Source organism: Carcharhinus amblyrhynchos, chromosome 5 (assembly GCF_965287045.1).
Source record: "Carcharhinus amblyrhynchos chromosome 5, sCarAmb.v2.hapA, whole genome shotgun sequence".
NCBI classification, from domain to species: domain Eukaryota; kingdom Metazoa; phylum Chordata; class Chondrichthyes; order Carcharhiniformes; family Carcharhinidae; genus Carcharhinus; species Carcharhinus amblyrhynchos.
Genome location: NC_137328.1, coordinates 38,396,370 through 38,413,949, shown reverse-complemented (window position 1 = coordinate 38,413,949; position 17,580 = coordinate 38,396,370). Strand labels below are relative to the sequence as shown.

The 17,580-nt window shown below is 41.6% G+C and overlaps 1 protein-coding gene across 2 annotated transcripts in view; it reads left to right on the top strand.

Moving 5' to 3' along the window:
* Positions 1-6,186: 6,186 nt before the first annotated feature.
* Positions 6,187-17,580, top strand: part of mllt3 (MLLT3 super elongation complex subunit) — a 139,549-nt gene continuing 128,155 nt past the window's right edge. For both annotated transcript variants that reach the window (XM_080188678.1, XM_080188677.1), the window contains exons 1-2: positions 6,187-6,296; positions 6,621-6,804. In XM_080188678.1, coding sequence (XP_080044804.1) covers positions 6,285-6,296; positions 6,621-6,804 — 196 coding nt within the window. In that variant the 5' untranslated portion in view covers positions 6,187-6,284. The remainder of the gene's footprint in view (positions 6,297-6,620; positions 6,805-17,580) is intronic.

Here is a 17,580-nt window from a genome sequence, read left to right as displayed (position 1 = left end):
CGTACTTACGCAAGGATATTTTGGCCTTGGAGGGAGTGCAGAGGAGGTTTACTAGGCTGATGCCGGAGTTGAGGGGGTTGAGCTATGAGGAGAGGCTGAATAAATTAGGCTTGTACTCGTTAGAGTTTAGAAGAATGAGGGGAAATCTCATTGAGACGTATAAGATGATGAATGGGATGGATAGGAAAGAGGTGGAGAGACTCTTCCCGCTCAGGAAGGATGGTAGGACTAGGGGGCACAGCCTCAAGATAAAGGGGGGGCGGTTTAGAACGGAGTTGAGGAGGAACTTCTTCACTCAAAGGGTGGTGAATCTCTGGAATTCTCTGCCTGTTGAAGTGGTGGAGGCTACCTCGCTAAATATTTTTAAGACGCGGTTTGATGGGTTTTTGATAAGAGAGGGGATTAAGGGTTATGGGGAGAGGGCGGGAATGTGGAACTGAGCCACGACAGATCAGCCATGATCTTATTGAATGGCGGGGCAGGCTCGAAGGGCTAGATGGCCTACTCCTGCTCCTATTTCTTATGACTGTAACACTATATTCTGCACTCTGTCATTTCCTTCTCTATGATCAGTATGCTTTGTCTGTATAGCACACAAGAAACAATGCTTTTCACTGTATGTCAATACATGTGACAATAATAAATCAAATCAATAATCATTTTTATTGTTATATTTGAATGATTATTAAACAATTCCTTTATCATCCTGCAAAAGGTTCAAATTATTAAAGTACTTTGCAAACTAACAGCTGTCTTACAAATATCTCCATGTATGTACTTACATATGTGGAGATATTTGTAAGACAAAGAGAATTAGTTGGAAAAATAAATCCAGTATGAGTTGACAATAAGATTCTGCCGAGTTTAGAATTCTGTTTCAATGCTGTCTTCTTCATTCTGTCATGTTGCTCCACATTTCTAACCAGAAAACTCTGCTTCACTCAAATCTTATCCCTTGCTCGAGATCTATCCACTCACATCCTTACTGTTCCATTTTTGTCCAGGGTTTCAATATTAATTCAACTGCTTTCTGACCTTTATAACAAATATGTATTGCTGGCAGTCACTTTAAGAACATCCTTGTGATATAAACACAGCTGCAAAAGCACAAACTGAACTCTGAGGTGCTTTCACCCAGCACTGAACTAAGCACAAAATGCTACAGGCACAGCAAAATGTCAACCTCATCACTTTGAACAGCTTAATTTTGATAAGTTTCACCTATTTTGTGATTATATTTACAATGTACATTTGGGACTAATTGCTACACTGAGTGAGTTTCCTCTCAAGTTTGGATCTGACACCACTTTTTAAAAATTCATTTGTCATGGACATTGCTGGCAGGCCAACATTTATTGCGTTTCCCTAGTTGCCAGAGGGCAGTTGAGAGTCAACCACACTGCTATGGTTCTGGAGTCACATGTAGGTCAGACCACTTAAGAACGGCAGATTTCCTTCCCTAAGGAACATTAGTGAACCGGATGAGTTTTCCCGACAGTCAACAATGGTTTAATGGTCATCAGTAGATTGTTCATTTCAGATTTTTTAAAAAATTTGAATTCCACCATTTGCCATGGTGGGATTTGAACCCAGGTCCCCAGAACATTAGTCCTGAAAACCTAGTAGGCATTCTCCTTGAGCCCTTGCATTCCTCAGAGTGATAACATTTACAGCATGGTATTCAATATAGAATCCCAGTAATTTGACCAATCAATGACCAATACATGCTGTTTTGTGTCCAAGTCAGGAGGATGCATTTATTCCCGTGATGTTTCTATTGTCCTCCTCAGAGGTAGAGATAGAAGGCTGGGAGGTGATGTTGAGATAAGCCTGGTGAGTTATTGCAATGCCGCTTGTGGAAAATGCATGCTGCAGCTACAGAGTGGCTGTGGTTTAAAGGTAAATATTGTGTCCATGGCAAGGTTGCCAATTAAGTTTTGTTACCTATTATTCTTTATTCTGGAGGGTGTCAAGCTTCTTGAGCATCTTGGGGAGTGGGGACTATTCTGCCAAACTCTTTAGACAAGCCTTGCAAATAGTGACTGAGGGGTGAGGAGCTGAATTGTTTTGTGCAGAATTAGCCTCTGGCATGATATTGTAGTCATTGCACTGTTAGTCATGTCCAGCTTAGCCTGTGGTTTATGGTGATTGCCAGGGTGTTGGTGGGGGCTGCTCAGTGATAGTGGTACCATTGATGGTAAAGAGGCAGTGATTGGTCCTTCTCTTGTTAAAAATGGTCACTGCCCAATATGAATGTGACATGAATGCTATATGTCATTTATCAACTTAAGTTTAAATGTTGCCTAGAGGCTGGCACAGGCTGATTCATTAGTTGTGAATGGAGCAATGTTAAATTGTCAGGGGACATCCCTGTTTTGTTTATGATAAGAGGGAAATACATTGATGAAGCCATTGCAAATGGTTTGATGCAACTCTTAAAGATTCTGCTAGCGATGTCCTGGAGCTGCAATGAATAACATCTGACCAACACAAACATTTTCCTGTGTGACTTCAGCCAGGAGGATTTCCCTATTGGCTTGAATTTCCTGGGTCCCCTTGATAACACAGTATTCTAATATTACGTAAAAAGATTTCAAATGTTTTAACACTGTAAACATAGTCAGAATGGTTTGAAGATGGTACTGCTGAAATGTGCACAACACGTCCAGGATAAATGATTACTGATAACTGCTTAGTTTGCTTTAGCTGAATAGTGAGATACTGGAGAGGGTGGATAGGTGGGGGTGGTGGCTGTAGTCAGCAGTGGCAATGGTCTATCTGAAGGTCTGCTCATGGTAGTGGTATTTTTCGTGGATTGATGTCTTGTGTGTGTTATGGTTTCAAAATAGAAACTACCAACTCATGAGGAAAGGCAATATGAACCAAGTGATACATCTTGGAAGTGAATGCAGAAACAGGAGCACCTGTGGGTGTATTTACACGAATCTTTCAATGGGGTGGGAGAAGTTGAGGGGGTTGTTAAAAAGTATGTGGAATCATTGGCTTTTTAAATCGAGCAATAGAATACAAAAGCAACAAAGTTATGCTGAACCTTAATAAAACACACTGACGCACACTCTTCTGCTCTGATGTTTCATATGGACTCAAAACAGTAACTTTGTTCCTCTCCCCACAGATGCTGCCAGACCTGCTGAGTTTTCCAGCAAGAAAACTACAAAGGGTTGTGAATGAAGCCCAGTCCATCACGCAAACCAATCTCCTGTCCATTGACTCTGTCTACACTTCCTGTTGTCTTGGAAAAGCAGCCAGCATAATCAAGGACTGCACGCACCCCAGGGATACCCTCTTCCACCTTCTTCCGTCAGGAAAAAGATACAACAGTCAGAGGTCACAACTCAAGAACACCTTCTTCCCTTTTGCCATCAACTTTTGAATGGAGCTACCTTGCATTTTTCTCTACACCCTAGCTTTGAAGGTAACAATACATTCTGCACTCTTTTTCCTCATCTATGAACTATATGCCTTGTCTGTATTGCGCGCAAGAAACAATACTTTTCACAGTATATTAATATATGTGACAATAATAAATCAAATCCAATATTTTTATTCCAGCTAGAGCATTGTATCAGTTCTGGACACTGCTTCAGGAAGAATGACAAAGCATTGGTGAGGATGCAGAAGACATTTACTAAAATGGTACCAAGGATGGGGGACTTCAATTATAGGGAGACACTGGAGAAGCTGGGATTTATTTAGAGCAGAGAATGGTGAGAGGAGATCTGACGGAGGTTTTCAAAATCTTAAATTGATAGAATAGGGAAAGAGACTGTGTGTTCAGTGGCAGAAGTGCTGGTTGACAGCCAGAATTAAGGTGATTGTCAAAAAAACCAAAGGCAATATCCTTGTGAAAGAAACTGACACTCCAGCTGGAGGTGCTGTCTACCTACCCATGCAGAATAAAATATCCCATGGCAGTGTTTTAACAGCAGAAAATTCTACTAATGATACAGAATCAAAATATTGCCCGAGCTGGTATTCCTCAACCAACGTGACAAAGAGAACATTCATTTTGCTACAATTTGTGGGACTTCACTGGGTCAAATTGGCTGCAATTTGCCAACAAAGTAACAAGGGACTACGCGTCAGAAGTAGTTCATTGGCTGTTAACGCACTTTGCGGGGGTCATGAGAGTATATGACAGGCGTTATATAAATATTCTTTGCTTGACCTTTCCAGTCGGTGACTGGTTAGGGGACATCACGGGGTGGTGAAGTAAGTTTACTGTATAAAAAAACTGTTACAAAGTTATTAAACGTTGATTCAAGTCGATTGCGGGCTAAACCAGAAACAATAACGGAGTCTGCAGACTGCCGTTGAAGAACTGTTGCCTGAATTAACCTGTGGATTTATTGACGTGCCCAATAAATGTATCCAAGTGTACAGAGCGGAAGTGTTGATTTCTGCGCTGAGTAGCGGATAGCTGGTATCCAATGCGTGGAAACTAACCGACAAATGCAGGAAATGTTTCAAAGGATGCACCGTGCTCAATATTAATATCAATAACAGATGCAGTTTATAAATCTCTTTTCATGCGCGTAGTGAGCAAGCGCCAGAGTTGAGTCAGTATTTACGAATGTCGGACGGTGAAGATTGTTACACAGTGGCATTTCGCCCTATTTCAGTAAATAAACACCAGTACAAACAATAAAGGGTAGAAATAAATAAACCGCTTTCGTACCAACTGATGGATGAAGTTACTGATGGATGGAGAGAATAAACTCACGCAACAGATTTACTTAAACCCTAATCTCCACTGCTCTCTGCTAATTTACAAATTCTGAAACCGTATCCACTGATTTGATCATGTCTGATTGAGTGTGTTTGAATCGAATGATGATGTGGTTAGCCCGTGTTGCTGAGTTTTGTTCCAGTGTCGAAATAATTCCTTTAGACAACCTACTGAACAACGAACAACCTTGTAAACGCCGCTTTTAATGAGCCGAAACTATTTTGTTGACATTTCAAGGGGGTTTCTGTTCAGACTCAGGCGACTCGCTTTGAGAATTGTATCTGGATGTTCCACTGCTCCTAGGATGCCAGGTTCCTTTCATCTGGCAGATTTATCTCTAGTGTTTGCAAGAGCATCCATTGAGAGATGTACGGTATTAATTCACGTTAAAAATTCATTTCAGTCTTTCGTCTGCTGACAGATTGGAGATGTTAGATCCTTGTCACCCAGCGAAAATCGCACTGATCTGCTTTATTCTCTGCTGCTCTAAAAGCAGCGTTGGTGTGTCCTTGCATATTGTCTACTTATCGCCCTCTGCGGGTGAAGCAGCAGCAGTGATGGCTAACTTGGAGAGCAACGTTTCCCCATTCTGTGTGCTGTGCACCAACATCAGTAAATGGTCAGAACAGCGAGGGGGGCGGGGGCTGAAGAAAGGGATTTGCTTCTTTCTGGGACAACAAATCCCATCTCAGTCACAACCCCCATCCACCCACCCACTCCCAACCTCAGTTGTTCACACTCCTGGTATCACTGTTGTGTAAATACCAACTACAGGGCGTGACTTTATCACTGACGCCAGGCACATGTTCCTTCCCATAGACGCTTTGCCGATTTTTTTCAATTCCAAAATCAACTTTTTAAAATAAACGAAAACAATTTATATTTCACTTAAAATATCACATGAAGTGAAAAGTGATTAAAATCTTCCATCCATCCATTGTCATGTCTATCCTTCACAATTTGAACTGTATACAGCAATTTGTCCATTTTTAAAAATTTAAAATAATCTCACCTTCCATCTGCTGGGATTTTTACTCACCACATGGAAAGTGTGATTATTTTAAATTCTTACCCCACAGCAAACATGGTTGACAAGTCCTTTCAGGTGTCAGGGGAGGTTTATTTTACATCAGTAACAATAAATGTGATTCACAATGAACCAGTCTGTGTGTGTGAGAGAGGTACCTGTGCATTGCCTGTGTGAGTATGAGGTTGCTTTGAGGCTGTATGTGTGCAGTGGGCTCTCTCTCTGTCTCAGTGGGAGAGCTGATTGTCTCCAATTTTTGAAGGTGCTACTCAGTCTGTCTGAGAGGGGGGACGGACGCGCATGCTCGGGGCGGCTGGTCTCTCCCTCAGTCAGTAATAAGAGACAGAGACACACACATACATAGAGTGAGTGAGAGAGAGAGTGAGTGAATATACAATGTCCGCCATCGGCGGGGACTCCGTCTGTACTCTCACACTAAATACCCATAGCAACTCTCCACTTTGTATCAACTGCCTCTGAGGCCTGTCTCTCTCTCTGTTTGTGAGGATGGCCGCCTCGGTAAGTAACCCGCACAAAAAAAACACATCTCTGTGGAGTGGCCCGGAGCTGACAGGGTATTTTATATCAATATATTTACCAGGAGTTTTTCTTCCCCTCCCGTTGCCACATGCCTGAAGATTGCAATGAGGGGGAAAGCTCTTTCCCCTGTGGTGTCCGGTCTGTAATCCAGGGAAGGAGAGAGGGGCTCGGAGAAGCTCTGGCGCCTTTCGCTGCTGCTGCTGTCGCCGCTCGCTCGCTCTCTTCCCTCCCCACCCCCTCCCTCCGGCGCCCAGGCTCTCTCTTGCTCATGTTTAATGCGCTGTCTCTCTCTCTCCCTTTCAGTGTGCCGCTGTTCAGGTTAAACTGGAGCTAGGCCATCGGGCCCAGGTTCGGAAAAAACCCACGGTGGAAGGTTTCACCCACGACTGGATGGTCTTTGTCAGGGGTCCGGAGCACAGCAATATTCAGCACTTTGTGGAGAAAGTCGTCTTTCACTTGCACGACAGCTTCCCCAGACCTAAGCGGGGTAAGGAAAGAATTCAATAACTGACAACAAAAAAAATAGCCAAATGTATTTATTTTGTTTCGACCCACGCTTGTATTTTCTGTTTTAAATCTTGCTGCTGCGGGTCATAACCTTTTATCCGCGTTCATTTTAAGCTCAGGTGTCTTCAAAGAGTCCGCTGGGAGTGGGTGGGTTTATGAAACAATAGCAGCAAGGCATTTGCCATAAGCTTGTGCAACATTGTTTAAATATTGCTGTGTTTGTTATTCAATGTAACCTTTGCACTGTGTAACCTTCATATTCTCGGGTACCCAGAGCAGTCTCTCTCACTGAGCTGGCAGTGCCAATATTTCAAATGAAATTTGTTTTCAATAATTGAAATGCTGATTTTTTTTTTCGCTGGTTGCACTATATATTGAGATTGCATCAGTTACTGAAACAGATTTTTTTCAAGTTGGAAGTTGGCATGTGTTTTGAGATAGTGGCAGAAAGTGTTTGTTCACACGTGTGCTGTTGGTTGGTTCTGTGCTTCTGCCTGTGTTAGATAACTGGTCACTTTCCGTTAATCATAGGGAATTATAACTCTACGGCGATTTTTCAAACGAGTGCAAGCAACAGTCATTCACACTGCGTTTGCTTCATCAACTTTTATACTTTAAGAAACACCCACTTGCGGTTGGAAACTTGTTAAAACTGCACTGTGTACGGCGGTGACAAACCAGTACAAAGCGCGAAAAGACATTGCATTTAAAAGAACTCTTGTCTAAAAAATCTAACTCCACCGATTAAAGGTGTCCATGTAAAATACCATAAATTTGGAGGTAAATTTAGAAATGTTCGTATCTGAGGATGAGGGATCTAACCCCTTAATCAGATTTGAACAGGTAAAGTTTCATGAAAATGTTATTTTAGTTAGCAGACATGAGGAAGTGTCCAAAATATCTGCAGCGTTGAAAAGACTTAATAGTTTCATAATTGTACGCGTTTTTTTTAAAGCCCTAAAAATGTCATGCCTGACTTGTTTTGCCATGTCCTCTAAGCTGAGGTTACCAGGTACATAACTGGTGCGTTGCCCATATTCGTATGAATGAAGGTGAATGCCAGAGTTTAACTTCTATCGTTTGTGATAGGGAACGAGAAAATCTATTGGAGCCTCCGAGAAATGTCCTAAATGCCATATTTGCTGCTTTTGCCGTTCTGGTTTATGGAGTACAGCCAGCGCAGTCCCGGCTGGTTGCTACTGTGTTCCAGCCATAAGGAGACTGGGGCTCAATGCGAAGCAGGATTGAAGGGGAAGTCGCCACACTTCTCCCCCGCCCTTTTTTTAAATGTCAGAGCTATCTTTGACCACAAAGCAGTCTTTTAACATTTTTTAACACGTTCCCCTTGCAACTGCCATCAAATGTTGGTGCACGCTTTTGAGTGGACAGAAGGATATCATCTTGATCGAGTTCTCTTGAATTAAGTTTGATCGCGATTCTGTTCGTTTGATTTTTCTGGAGCCTTCTGAGTCCCGAGGGCATAAAGAGTCCTTTCGATCCATTGAGCCATACTGGGTCTCTGAAGAGCAATCCAGTCAATCCTATTCACACTCTCTATCCCCTTAATCCTGCAAGTTTATTTATCTCGAGTGCCTGATTAGTTTCTTTTAAAAATCATTAATTTGCATCTGTTTTCACCACCCTTATAATCAGTTCTAAACCCCACTCTTCCTATTCTACGATTGTTCAGGCAAAGTTTTGAGGGTCGTTTGACCTGCGGTGGAGGGGTACAGTACCATTTTTTTTCTACATAGGCTAATCTATGAAAATGCTATCACGTTTTTCCTTCAAGATCTGCTCCATGTTGAGTTAAGCGATGCCCCTGTATGGAGAAGGCAGTGGCTGTTCAAAGCATTTTTTCCCCCTTGGGCGTCATGCTTAAGATTTTTGCATTGAATGGGATGGGTATACAAACTTGCAGCTCAGTCAGATCATTATTGTAAGTCAGTAGGGAATGTTTTCTTTTCTGGTATCAACTACTTGACTCATTGTATAGGTAAAATCACATGCTTCTCAATTTGTATGTACTTTATGATGAACAGAAGAATTGTCATGATTCAAGACATCAAAAAGGTCAGAGGGCCTGTGATATTCATTCATTTGTTCACTCATTCGTTCACCCATCCGTTTATGAAATGTGGTACTTAACATCCCATGTTAGTTAAATTAGATTGTAACCATGCTTGATTAATTATCAATTGATTCCGAGGCATACAATGGCATAGTAAATCTGAGACAGAGTGCTCTACATTCACTCTCCATTCACCCTTGTTTGTTATGGTAACTTAACTCCTTTTTGAGCTTGTCAAAGGACCTCTGGTGTTGTGTACTTTGATAAATAACACCTGATATAATTTTGTCACGTAAAGTGAGCCTAGTTGCTGTCTTCAAACCTATAAAACTGAAAGTGACAGGAAAAGCAATTTGTAAGTTAACCAATTACACATGCAGTTTGTGGTAGTAATTTAGAAATAAGAAGTAGATCCTGGGTTTTACAATAACTTGTATCTGTGGAATACCATTTTTGTTTGTGGTCTTAAGGTGAATTTCACATATCAAGTAGCGGTAGTTGTTTGAAAATGTGCTGAAGGAAAATTTAGGTTTTGGGAATGCTTTAAAAAGTGAGCTAGGAAGTGGTGAGATAAATGTGTTTGTGATGGGAGCTTCAAGGCTTATGAATTTAAAAGAAAGCAAGGTAGGAGAAGTTATAGCAGGAACATAACTTGCAGAACTACGATGGGCGACAACCCTGAAGGAATTTGAAGAAGAAAACAAGAACTATTAAACCTAATGCCACCTTCTGAGGTGAGGAATGAATTATGGTTGCTCAAAACTTCATGAGGGTAGTGGAGTTTTGCCCCATTTGAAGTGTATGTGGGGTGGATCTGAACAGTGTAAATGGAAGTTATCTGGGTAATTGAGTCTTCAGGTAAAAATGGATATGTATTTCATTGGGGTTAAGCAGAAGTGGAGAGAGGGGAAATGTACAAAGTCGGGACACCAGTATGTGTAGAATGAAATCTGCTTCATGTTAACCATAAGAAATTTCCATTTTTGTGGAAAAGCGCAAGATTTTTGGAAAGTAGAGGGAGAAACTCTTGGCATCACATTACCTTCTTGAAGGAAATAGAAATCGATAGGGGGCCAGGGATGGTTGGTAGTAGGAAGATTGAATGCATTCAAATGTAATCTGCTAAAGAAGAATTTGGAGAAAATTGTTGCTGAGGATGGTGTCAGGGTGAGGGGGGGAGGTGTTATTTTTAGATCTGCTGGGAAGGGGAAAGATGTCAGTTCATGGTATATCTGCATCATAAACTGGTTGAGTGAATGATGCCTCTGAAGATCCACTAGTTACAGTTTATATACCTGCTATAGGATAGCCCTGTCATTTTACTAAATGGATCAGTTTGTACAAAGAATTGCCATCCATAAAAATATGAAGCATTTTTTTATTCAAAATATTTTGAAGTCACTCACTTCAGGCAACTGGAACTGTAATGATATTAGAAATTATAAATTACTGTAACTTGAATACAACACTTGAATGTAAAATCATCTGTAGGGAAAAACAAATTTATTTTTAATATAGTGCTGCCGATATCCTCCTGGGTGGCCTGAAGTGCTGCTCAGTTAACAAATTAATTTTGAAGAGCATTAATTGACTGCCACATAAATATTGGCTGGGTCACCAGGAGAACTCTTCTGCCTTTTGAATAGGTCCACAGGAATTTTATTTTCACCTAAATAGGCAAGCATTTATGTTTTATTTAGTGTCTTGTCTGAAAGACCTGCGCTGATACGATTGAACTTTCTAGACTTTAATTCTGGTGATTTTTCTCAGTGGTCTCATTATGCTTTCCAGAGGCTTGGGACAAGGTTCTTTTTGAGGAATTAAATCCTTAGATCTGAATCAGGGAGTGCTTAATTGTGTGGTATGCTAGTTTTGGCAAGTTAAAAAATATTTAAAACAAAATATCGAAACACTAAGTCTACAACTTAACATCTTGAGTCTGTACCCTTATCAGTGTTGGGCCTATGGTTGAATTGTTCACCGGAGATGCTGACTTTTTTGTTGAGCGCTTCCAACATTTCCTGGTTTTGTTTTCTTTCAGCAATTTGTGCACTCTTGCCTCAGCATACTTAATTGGGTTTTGAAGCAAGTCAGGAGGGATATGTGCTTAAATTACTGTCCTTCTCTTCCCTCTTTTTTGATATGTATACCAGGGTGGCCTTGCAAATCTCTGGATTGTCACCAGACATCATACTCCAAGTAATGTTTCTCTTCATCCTTGTGAAAAATTCACAAGTATGTCTAGATTAAGCATTGTGCCTCCAAATGCAAAGTAAACCATCCTCTGTGTACACAGATTTAAAAATGCAATCTCCAACATTGAAATTCTTAAGCTTTGCTACATTTCCATCACAAATCAATGACAAAATGATCTCTAACGTTATGTGGAGAAGCATCTCCAAGTTCCTTTCACACTTGTTAGCCTTGTCTGTAACTGCTCCTTTTGCATATTTTGAAAATTCCAGGTGAGACTTGATTATCTTTTGAGTATGCTATTAGTGGTGTAATTTAAGTGGCTTCAGTTTGTGACTTAAGTATTTAAAGCAACCAACTAATCAGACTTTTTTTATATATTGAGGCTGTTTTTTAGGTTGGCAAAAAGCAACACCATGAGGGCAAAGGATTTGGATGTGTTGCAAATAGGTCTTGATTTTTGGCATGTCACGCCGCAACCGAAGAAATATGGTCAACGAGGTACAAACAAGTAAAAGACTACCTGCACACTTCCCTTGAGCAGCCCTGGGTAGGCAAGCATTTGATATTTTGGTAGCTTCCCAGACAGTAGCTTGTACTGTCTATGCATGCCATCTTCCTATATAATTGTCAAAATGTGCTTTGTGTACTGGAAATGGACACATGATGGCTACAATGAACCCCTTATGCCCTGGCCTCCATCCTTGCTATCAAAGCTGAAGAAGGAGTGGATTGGGTGTTGGTTGGTGGAGGGAGAGACTTCTTCACGCTAAGCTTTGGCTCTGACTTCATTCAGGATTTTACATCACAACTAGATGGCAGTCTATTCCACAGTTGCAAGTTTTGTGTAGAAATGTATTTAAAATGCTTTCTGATACATGGCATTTGGCTAAAATTAATTTGAATTGAGAGTTCCAAAAATTGGAACAAATTTCTGGCAAAGTCTCTTAATCACTTAGTGCGATTGTGGGTAGAAAACGAACATAATTTTTTTTTTATTTTCAAATCGAGCTTTTAAATGTTTTCCCCCTCCTCCGTTCTTATCCTTGCATTTTTAAATGGAGGCTTTAACTTGAAGGAATTTACAAAAAACATCTTAGTGCCCATTAGTATTTTAAAATGTTTCTTGTCCTAATATAAAGTAATCTTTGTTGGCCACAAGCTGCCATTTGTGTTTGCAAGGGGCGGCACAGTGGTTAGAACTGCTGCCTCATACTGCCAAGGCCCAGGTTCAATTCCCAGCTTGGGTCATTGTTTGTGCAGTTTGCATGTTCTCCCCTGTGTCTGTGTGGGTTTCCTCCCACAGTCTGAGGACGTGCTGGTTAGGTGCATTGGCCATGCAAAATTCTCCCGCAGTGTGGAGACTAGGGGATTTTCACAAGTAACTTCATTGCATTGTTAATGTAAGCCTACTTGTGACAAAAATAAACTTTACTTCAATAATTGATATTCAGGAACTGTGCAATAGGCTCCCTTCATTGACTTGACGAGATTCAAATTAATGGCGGTCCTAAAAGAACTTCAGGAACATTCATCAATTGACTTCTTATCCTGATTGAAGAGTTTTCACTGGAACCCTTCTATGCTGGTTATTTTGATCTCTGGATTTCACTGAATAAGAAGTTTAAACTTTTTTTATGTGTAACACTTGCATTACATGATGCTCAGAAAGCAAAGGTTTGAAAAGCTGCTCATGATGTTAGGAGAGTAACCAAGGAAAAACATGGTTTGTGAATGAAGTATCTAGCCATCAAGTCCCAGCATTCAAAACAATTCCCTTTGCTATATCTGAAAATTTTCCTGAATTTTTTTCGAGTACACATTCACTTATTTCCCTTAATTTTTACTTGCCTTTCTTCTATTTTTCCTTTCACTTCTTCCCTTTTCTATTTCTGATCCACCCTCACAATATAATTAGGCATTCTGTAAAAGTAAACTCGAATGTGTATGATAACAACCGTGATGTTTGCAGAACTTGGCAACCAATGATCAACTTTTATATCAAAATGACTACACAATAAAAAGTATTTATAGGATATGTGACCATCAATATGTGCACAAAATTCCACAAACATCAGTGAGAAACATTTTGGTATTGATTTTTGAGGGATACCTACTGGCTAGGACAGCAGGTGATTATGCCTGCTCTTAAACTCTTTCTGTCCTATTGTTATAACTTTTAGCCATGTATTCCTCCTATGTTTGAGATCTGTCTTTTAGCATTTTATGCGCTACACTAAACTTTTTCACCGCCACTGTTCTTTGGTTCTGTCTCTTTTTTTCATTTGCTTAACAAAAATTGGTATTCACTTGGGTAAATCTGGATAAGTTTTAAAAAGGCCAACACCGGTTTGTTACGCGCAAATTGTGTTTAACTAACTTGAGGATTTTGACTTTGCTGACCAGATGTGGCATTTTTCCAAGTTGAAGCCCATGAAATAGAAAAAAAGTGGCAAGATGGATACACATTGACAGGCATCAGACTACTAATGAGCACTTGTTTTTTTTTTCCTCCCTGAACGCAGTAAGCTATACAGTAGACCTCTCAGCTATGACTGCAACTTTTCTTGATTTTTATGCTAATGATCAAGACTTGGGTATGCAGGGCACAAATTCAAAAGTTGTAGGTGGCAAAACCTTAAGTATTGTGCAGTGAGGAAGATGTTGTGGACAGGATGGTGGAAAAGGTGCACATGTGGCAGCTGAAATTTAACACAAGTGTGAAGTGATGCATTTTGTTTGGGAGAATGAGGAGAAGCAGTATAAAACAGCATTTCAAAGCAGGAGTAGAAGAGAGGGATATGGCCGGGGAGTGAAATTATGTGTACAAATCATGACAGAGCAGGCTGCGAATGCAGTTAATAAGTTAATCCTGGTCTTGATAGAGTACAAAAGCAAGCAGGTTATCCTGAGCCTTTGGAAGACACTGGTTTAGCTTCAACTGGATTATTGTGCTCAAATCTGAACACCACATTTTAGGAAGAAATATGAAGGCTTTAAAGAGCGCAGCAAACATCTTAACAGAATAGTTGCATAGATGAGGGACAGTTATGTGACTATATTGGATAAGCTGGCATTCTCCTTAAGAGAAGGAAAGCTTGAGAGGAGGGGATTTGCTAGAAATGTTCAGAATTATGAGTGGTTTGGACAGAGCATATAGGGAGAAACTATTCCAATTGATTTAAGAGTTGGAGACCAGAGGACACTGATTTAAAGTGAAAGACGTGAAGGACAACCTTTTTTTTACGTAGCAAGTCATAAAAATGTGGATAGCACTGCCTGAGTGTAATGGGTGGCTGATTCAGTTGTGGCTTTCCAAAAAGAGAATTGGACAATTAACTGTTCTTCAAAAAAAGACAAGACTGCAAGAAAGTCATGGAGCAGTGGGACTAGATGAGTTGCTTTTGCAGTGGGCTGGTACGGTCACAATGGCCTCCTTTCAGTTGGGGGAACATCTGACCTGAAATTGTTTCTTACTCCATAGATGCTACCGGACCTGCTGAACATTCAGTGTTTTGCTGTCATTTATGAGAAGTAAATGCAACATTCAAAAAGAAATGTTCCCCAACTTGTATTACAGCTTTGCTTTCTTAGCTTCTTTCTTAACCATCCTTCCTGAAAGTCTGATTTGTTTGTAAGTGTCTTAAATTTACTTTTCATTCAATTTAACTTATGCAACCTTATCTTTGTCATAAAGTGGTTGCAGCACAGGAGGAGGCCGTTTGGCCATTGTGGCCATACCAACCCACTGCAAAAGCAACTTGTCTAGTCCCAGCTACTCTGTGACTTCATAAGAACATAAGAAATAGGAGCAGGAGTAGGCCAACTAGCCCTTCGAGCCTGCCCCGCCATTCAATAAGATCATGGCTGATCTGTCGTGGCTCAGTTCCACATTCCCGCCCTCTCCCCATAACCCTTAATCCCCTGTCTTATCAAAAACCCATCAACCAGCGTCTTAAAAATATTTAGCGAGGCAGCCTCCACCACTTCAACGGGCAGAGAATTCCAGAGATTCACCACCCTTTGAGTGAAGAAGTTCCTCCTCAACTCTGTTCTAAACCGCCCCCCCTTTATCTTGAGGCTGTGTCCCCTAGTCCTACTATCCTTTCTGAGCGGGAAGAGCCTCTCCACCTCTATCCTGTCCATCCCATTCATCATCTTATATGTCTCAATGAGATCTCCCCTCATTCTTCTAAACTCTAACGAGTACAAGCCTAATTTATTCAGCCTCTCCCCATAGCTCAACCCCCTCAACTCCAGCATCAGCCTAGTAAACCTCCTCTGCACTCCCTCCAAGGCCAAAATATCCTTGCGTAAGTACAGCGCCCAAAACTGCACACTACTCCAGCTGCGGCCTCACCAATGCCCTATACAGCCGCAGCAAGACCTCCCTACTTTTATATTCAATCCCCCTCGCTATGAAGGCCAGCATCCCATTAGCCTTCCTGACCACCTGCTGCACCTGCAAGCTGAGTTTTTGCGACTCATGCACAAGGACCCCGAGGTCCCTCTGCACCGTCGCCTGCTGCAGTTTTTCGCCACGTAAGTAATAATCCTTCCTACCATTATTCCTACCAAAGTGGACCACCTCGCACTTGCCAACATTGAATTCTATTTGCCATTTCCTGGCCCATTCGCCCAGCCTATCTAGATCCTTCTGTAGACTCTCGCCACCCTCCGCACAATTTGCCTTTCCACCAATTTTGGTGTCATCAGCAAATTTCGACACCCTGCACTCGGTTCCCTCCTCCAGATCATCTATATAAATGGTAAATAGCTGAGGCCCCAGCACCGACCCCTGGGGCACTCCACTAGTCACCAACCGCTAATCCAAATAGCACCCATTGACCCCCACTCTCTGCCTCCTATTTGACAACCAATCCTCTATCCACGCTAACACCCTATCCCTAACTCCATGTCCCCTGACCTTCTGCAATAACCTCTTGTGAGGTACCTTGTCAAACGCCTTCTGAAAATCAAGAAAGACCACATCCACCGGCTCTCCTCTATCCACCGCCCTAGACACATCCTCATAGAACTCCAGTAAATTTGTCAGACACGACTTCCCTTTAACGAAACTGTGCTGTGTCTGCTCTATCAAGCAATTCCCCTCAAGATGCCTCGCTATTTCCTCCTTGATGACGGATTCTAACATTTTACCTACAACAGATGTTAAACTAACAGGCCTATAATTCCCCGCCTTTTGCCTGCCACCCTTCTTAAACAACGGAGTAACATTAGCCGCTTTCCAATCTTCCGGCACTTCCCCGGAATCCAGCGACGTCTGGAAAATAACCACTTCCTTGCAGCCCTTTTTGTTTGAAAAACATAATTATCCAATTCTCTTTTCTGAAAGCCACAATTGAACTAGCCTCCCGCTACACTCGGGCAGTGATGTTACATCACTGGCTAGGCCAGAATTTATTGCACCTGAGAAGGTGCCTATGTGGTATAGGTACACTCAGTGTTGTTAGGAAGGGAGCTCTGGGATTTTGACCCAATGACAGTGAAGAATGAGTTTCAGCTCTTTCAAGTTAGAATGGCGTGTGGCTTGGCGGGAAGTTTTTGGGTGTCGGTGTTCCCATGTGTCTGCTGTCCTTCTAGATAGTAGCGGTTGTGGGTTTGGAAAGTGCTGACTAAGGAATGTTGGTGAGTTCCTGCTGTCCATCTTGTAGATGGTACATTACTACTGTGCATTGTTGGTGGAGGGAGTGAACATTTGTGGCTGGGGTGCCAATCAATCGAGCTGCTTTGTTCTGGATGTTAAGCCTGGCAAGTGGACAGTATTGCATCACGTACCTGACTGTCTTTTTGATGGTGAACAGGCTTTGGGGAGTCAGGAGGTGAGTTACTTGATGCAGGATTCCTAGCTCTCAGCTGCTCTTGTAGCCATAGTATTTATATGGCTAGTCCAGTTCAGTTTCTGGTCAATGGCAACCTCCAGTTTTTTAATAGTGGGGGATTCAGTGATGGTAATGCCATTTGAATGTCAAGGAGTGATGGTTAGATTCTCTTGTTAGAGATGATCATTGTCTGTCTGATGTGAATGCTACTTGTCAGCCCAAGCCTGGATATTGTCCATGTCTTGCTGCATACGGATAGGGACTCAGTATCTGAAGAGTCGCAAATAGTGCTGAAGATGGTGCATTCATTAATAAACATCTCCACTTCTGACTTGTGTTGGAGGGAAGGTCATTGAAACAGCAAAGATTGGGCCTAGGAGGCTACCCTGAAGAACTGTTATGGTCATGTCCTGGAACTGATGTTTCACCTTAATCACAATCATCTTTCTTTGTGCCAAGTTCAACTCAAACCAGTGGAGACTTTTCTCCTGATTCCCATTGACTTATGTTTTGCTCAGACACCCTGATGTCACACTTTGACAAAAATTGCCTTAATGTCACTCTCACCTCCTGGGGTTCAGTTCTATTGTCCATCTTTAATCCAAAGATGGAGAGGTCAGGAGCTGAGTGACCCTGGCAGTACCTAAAC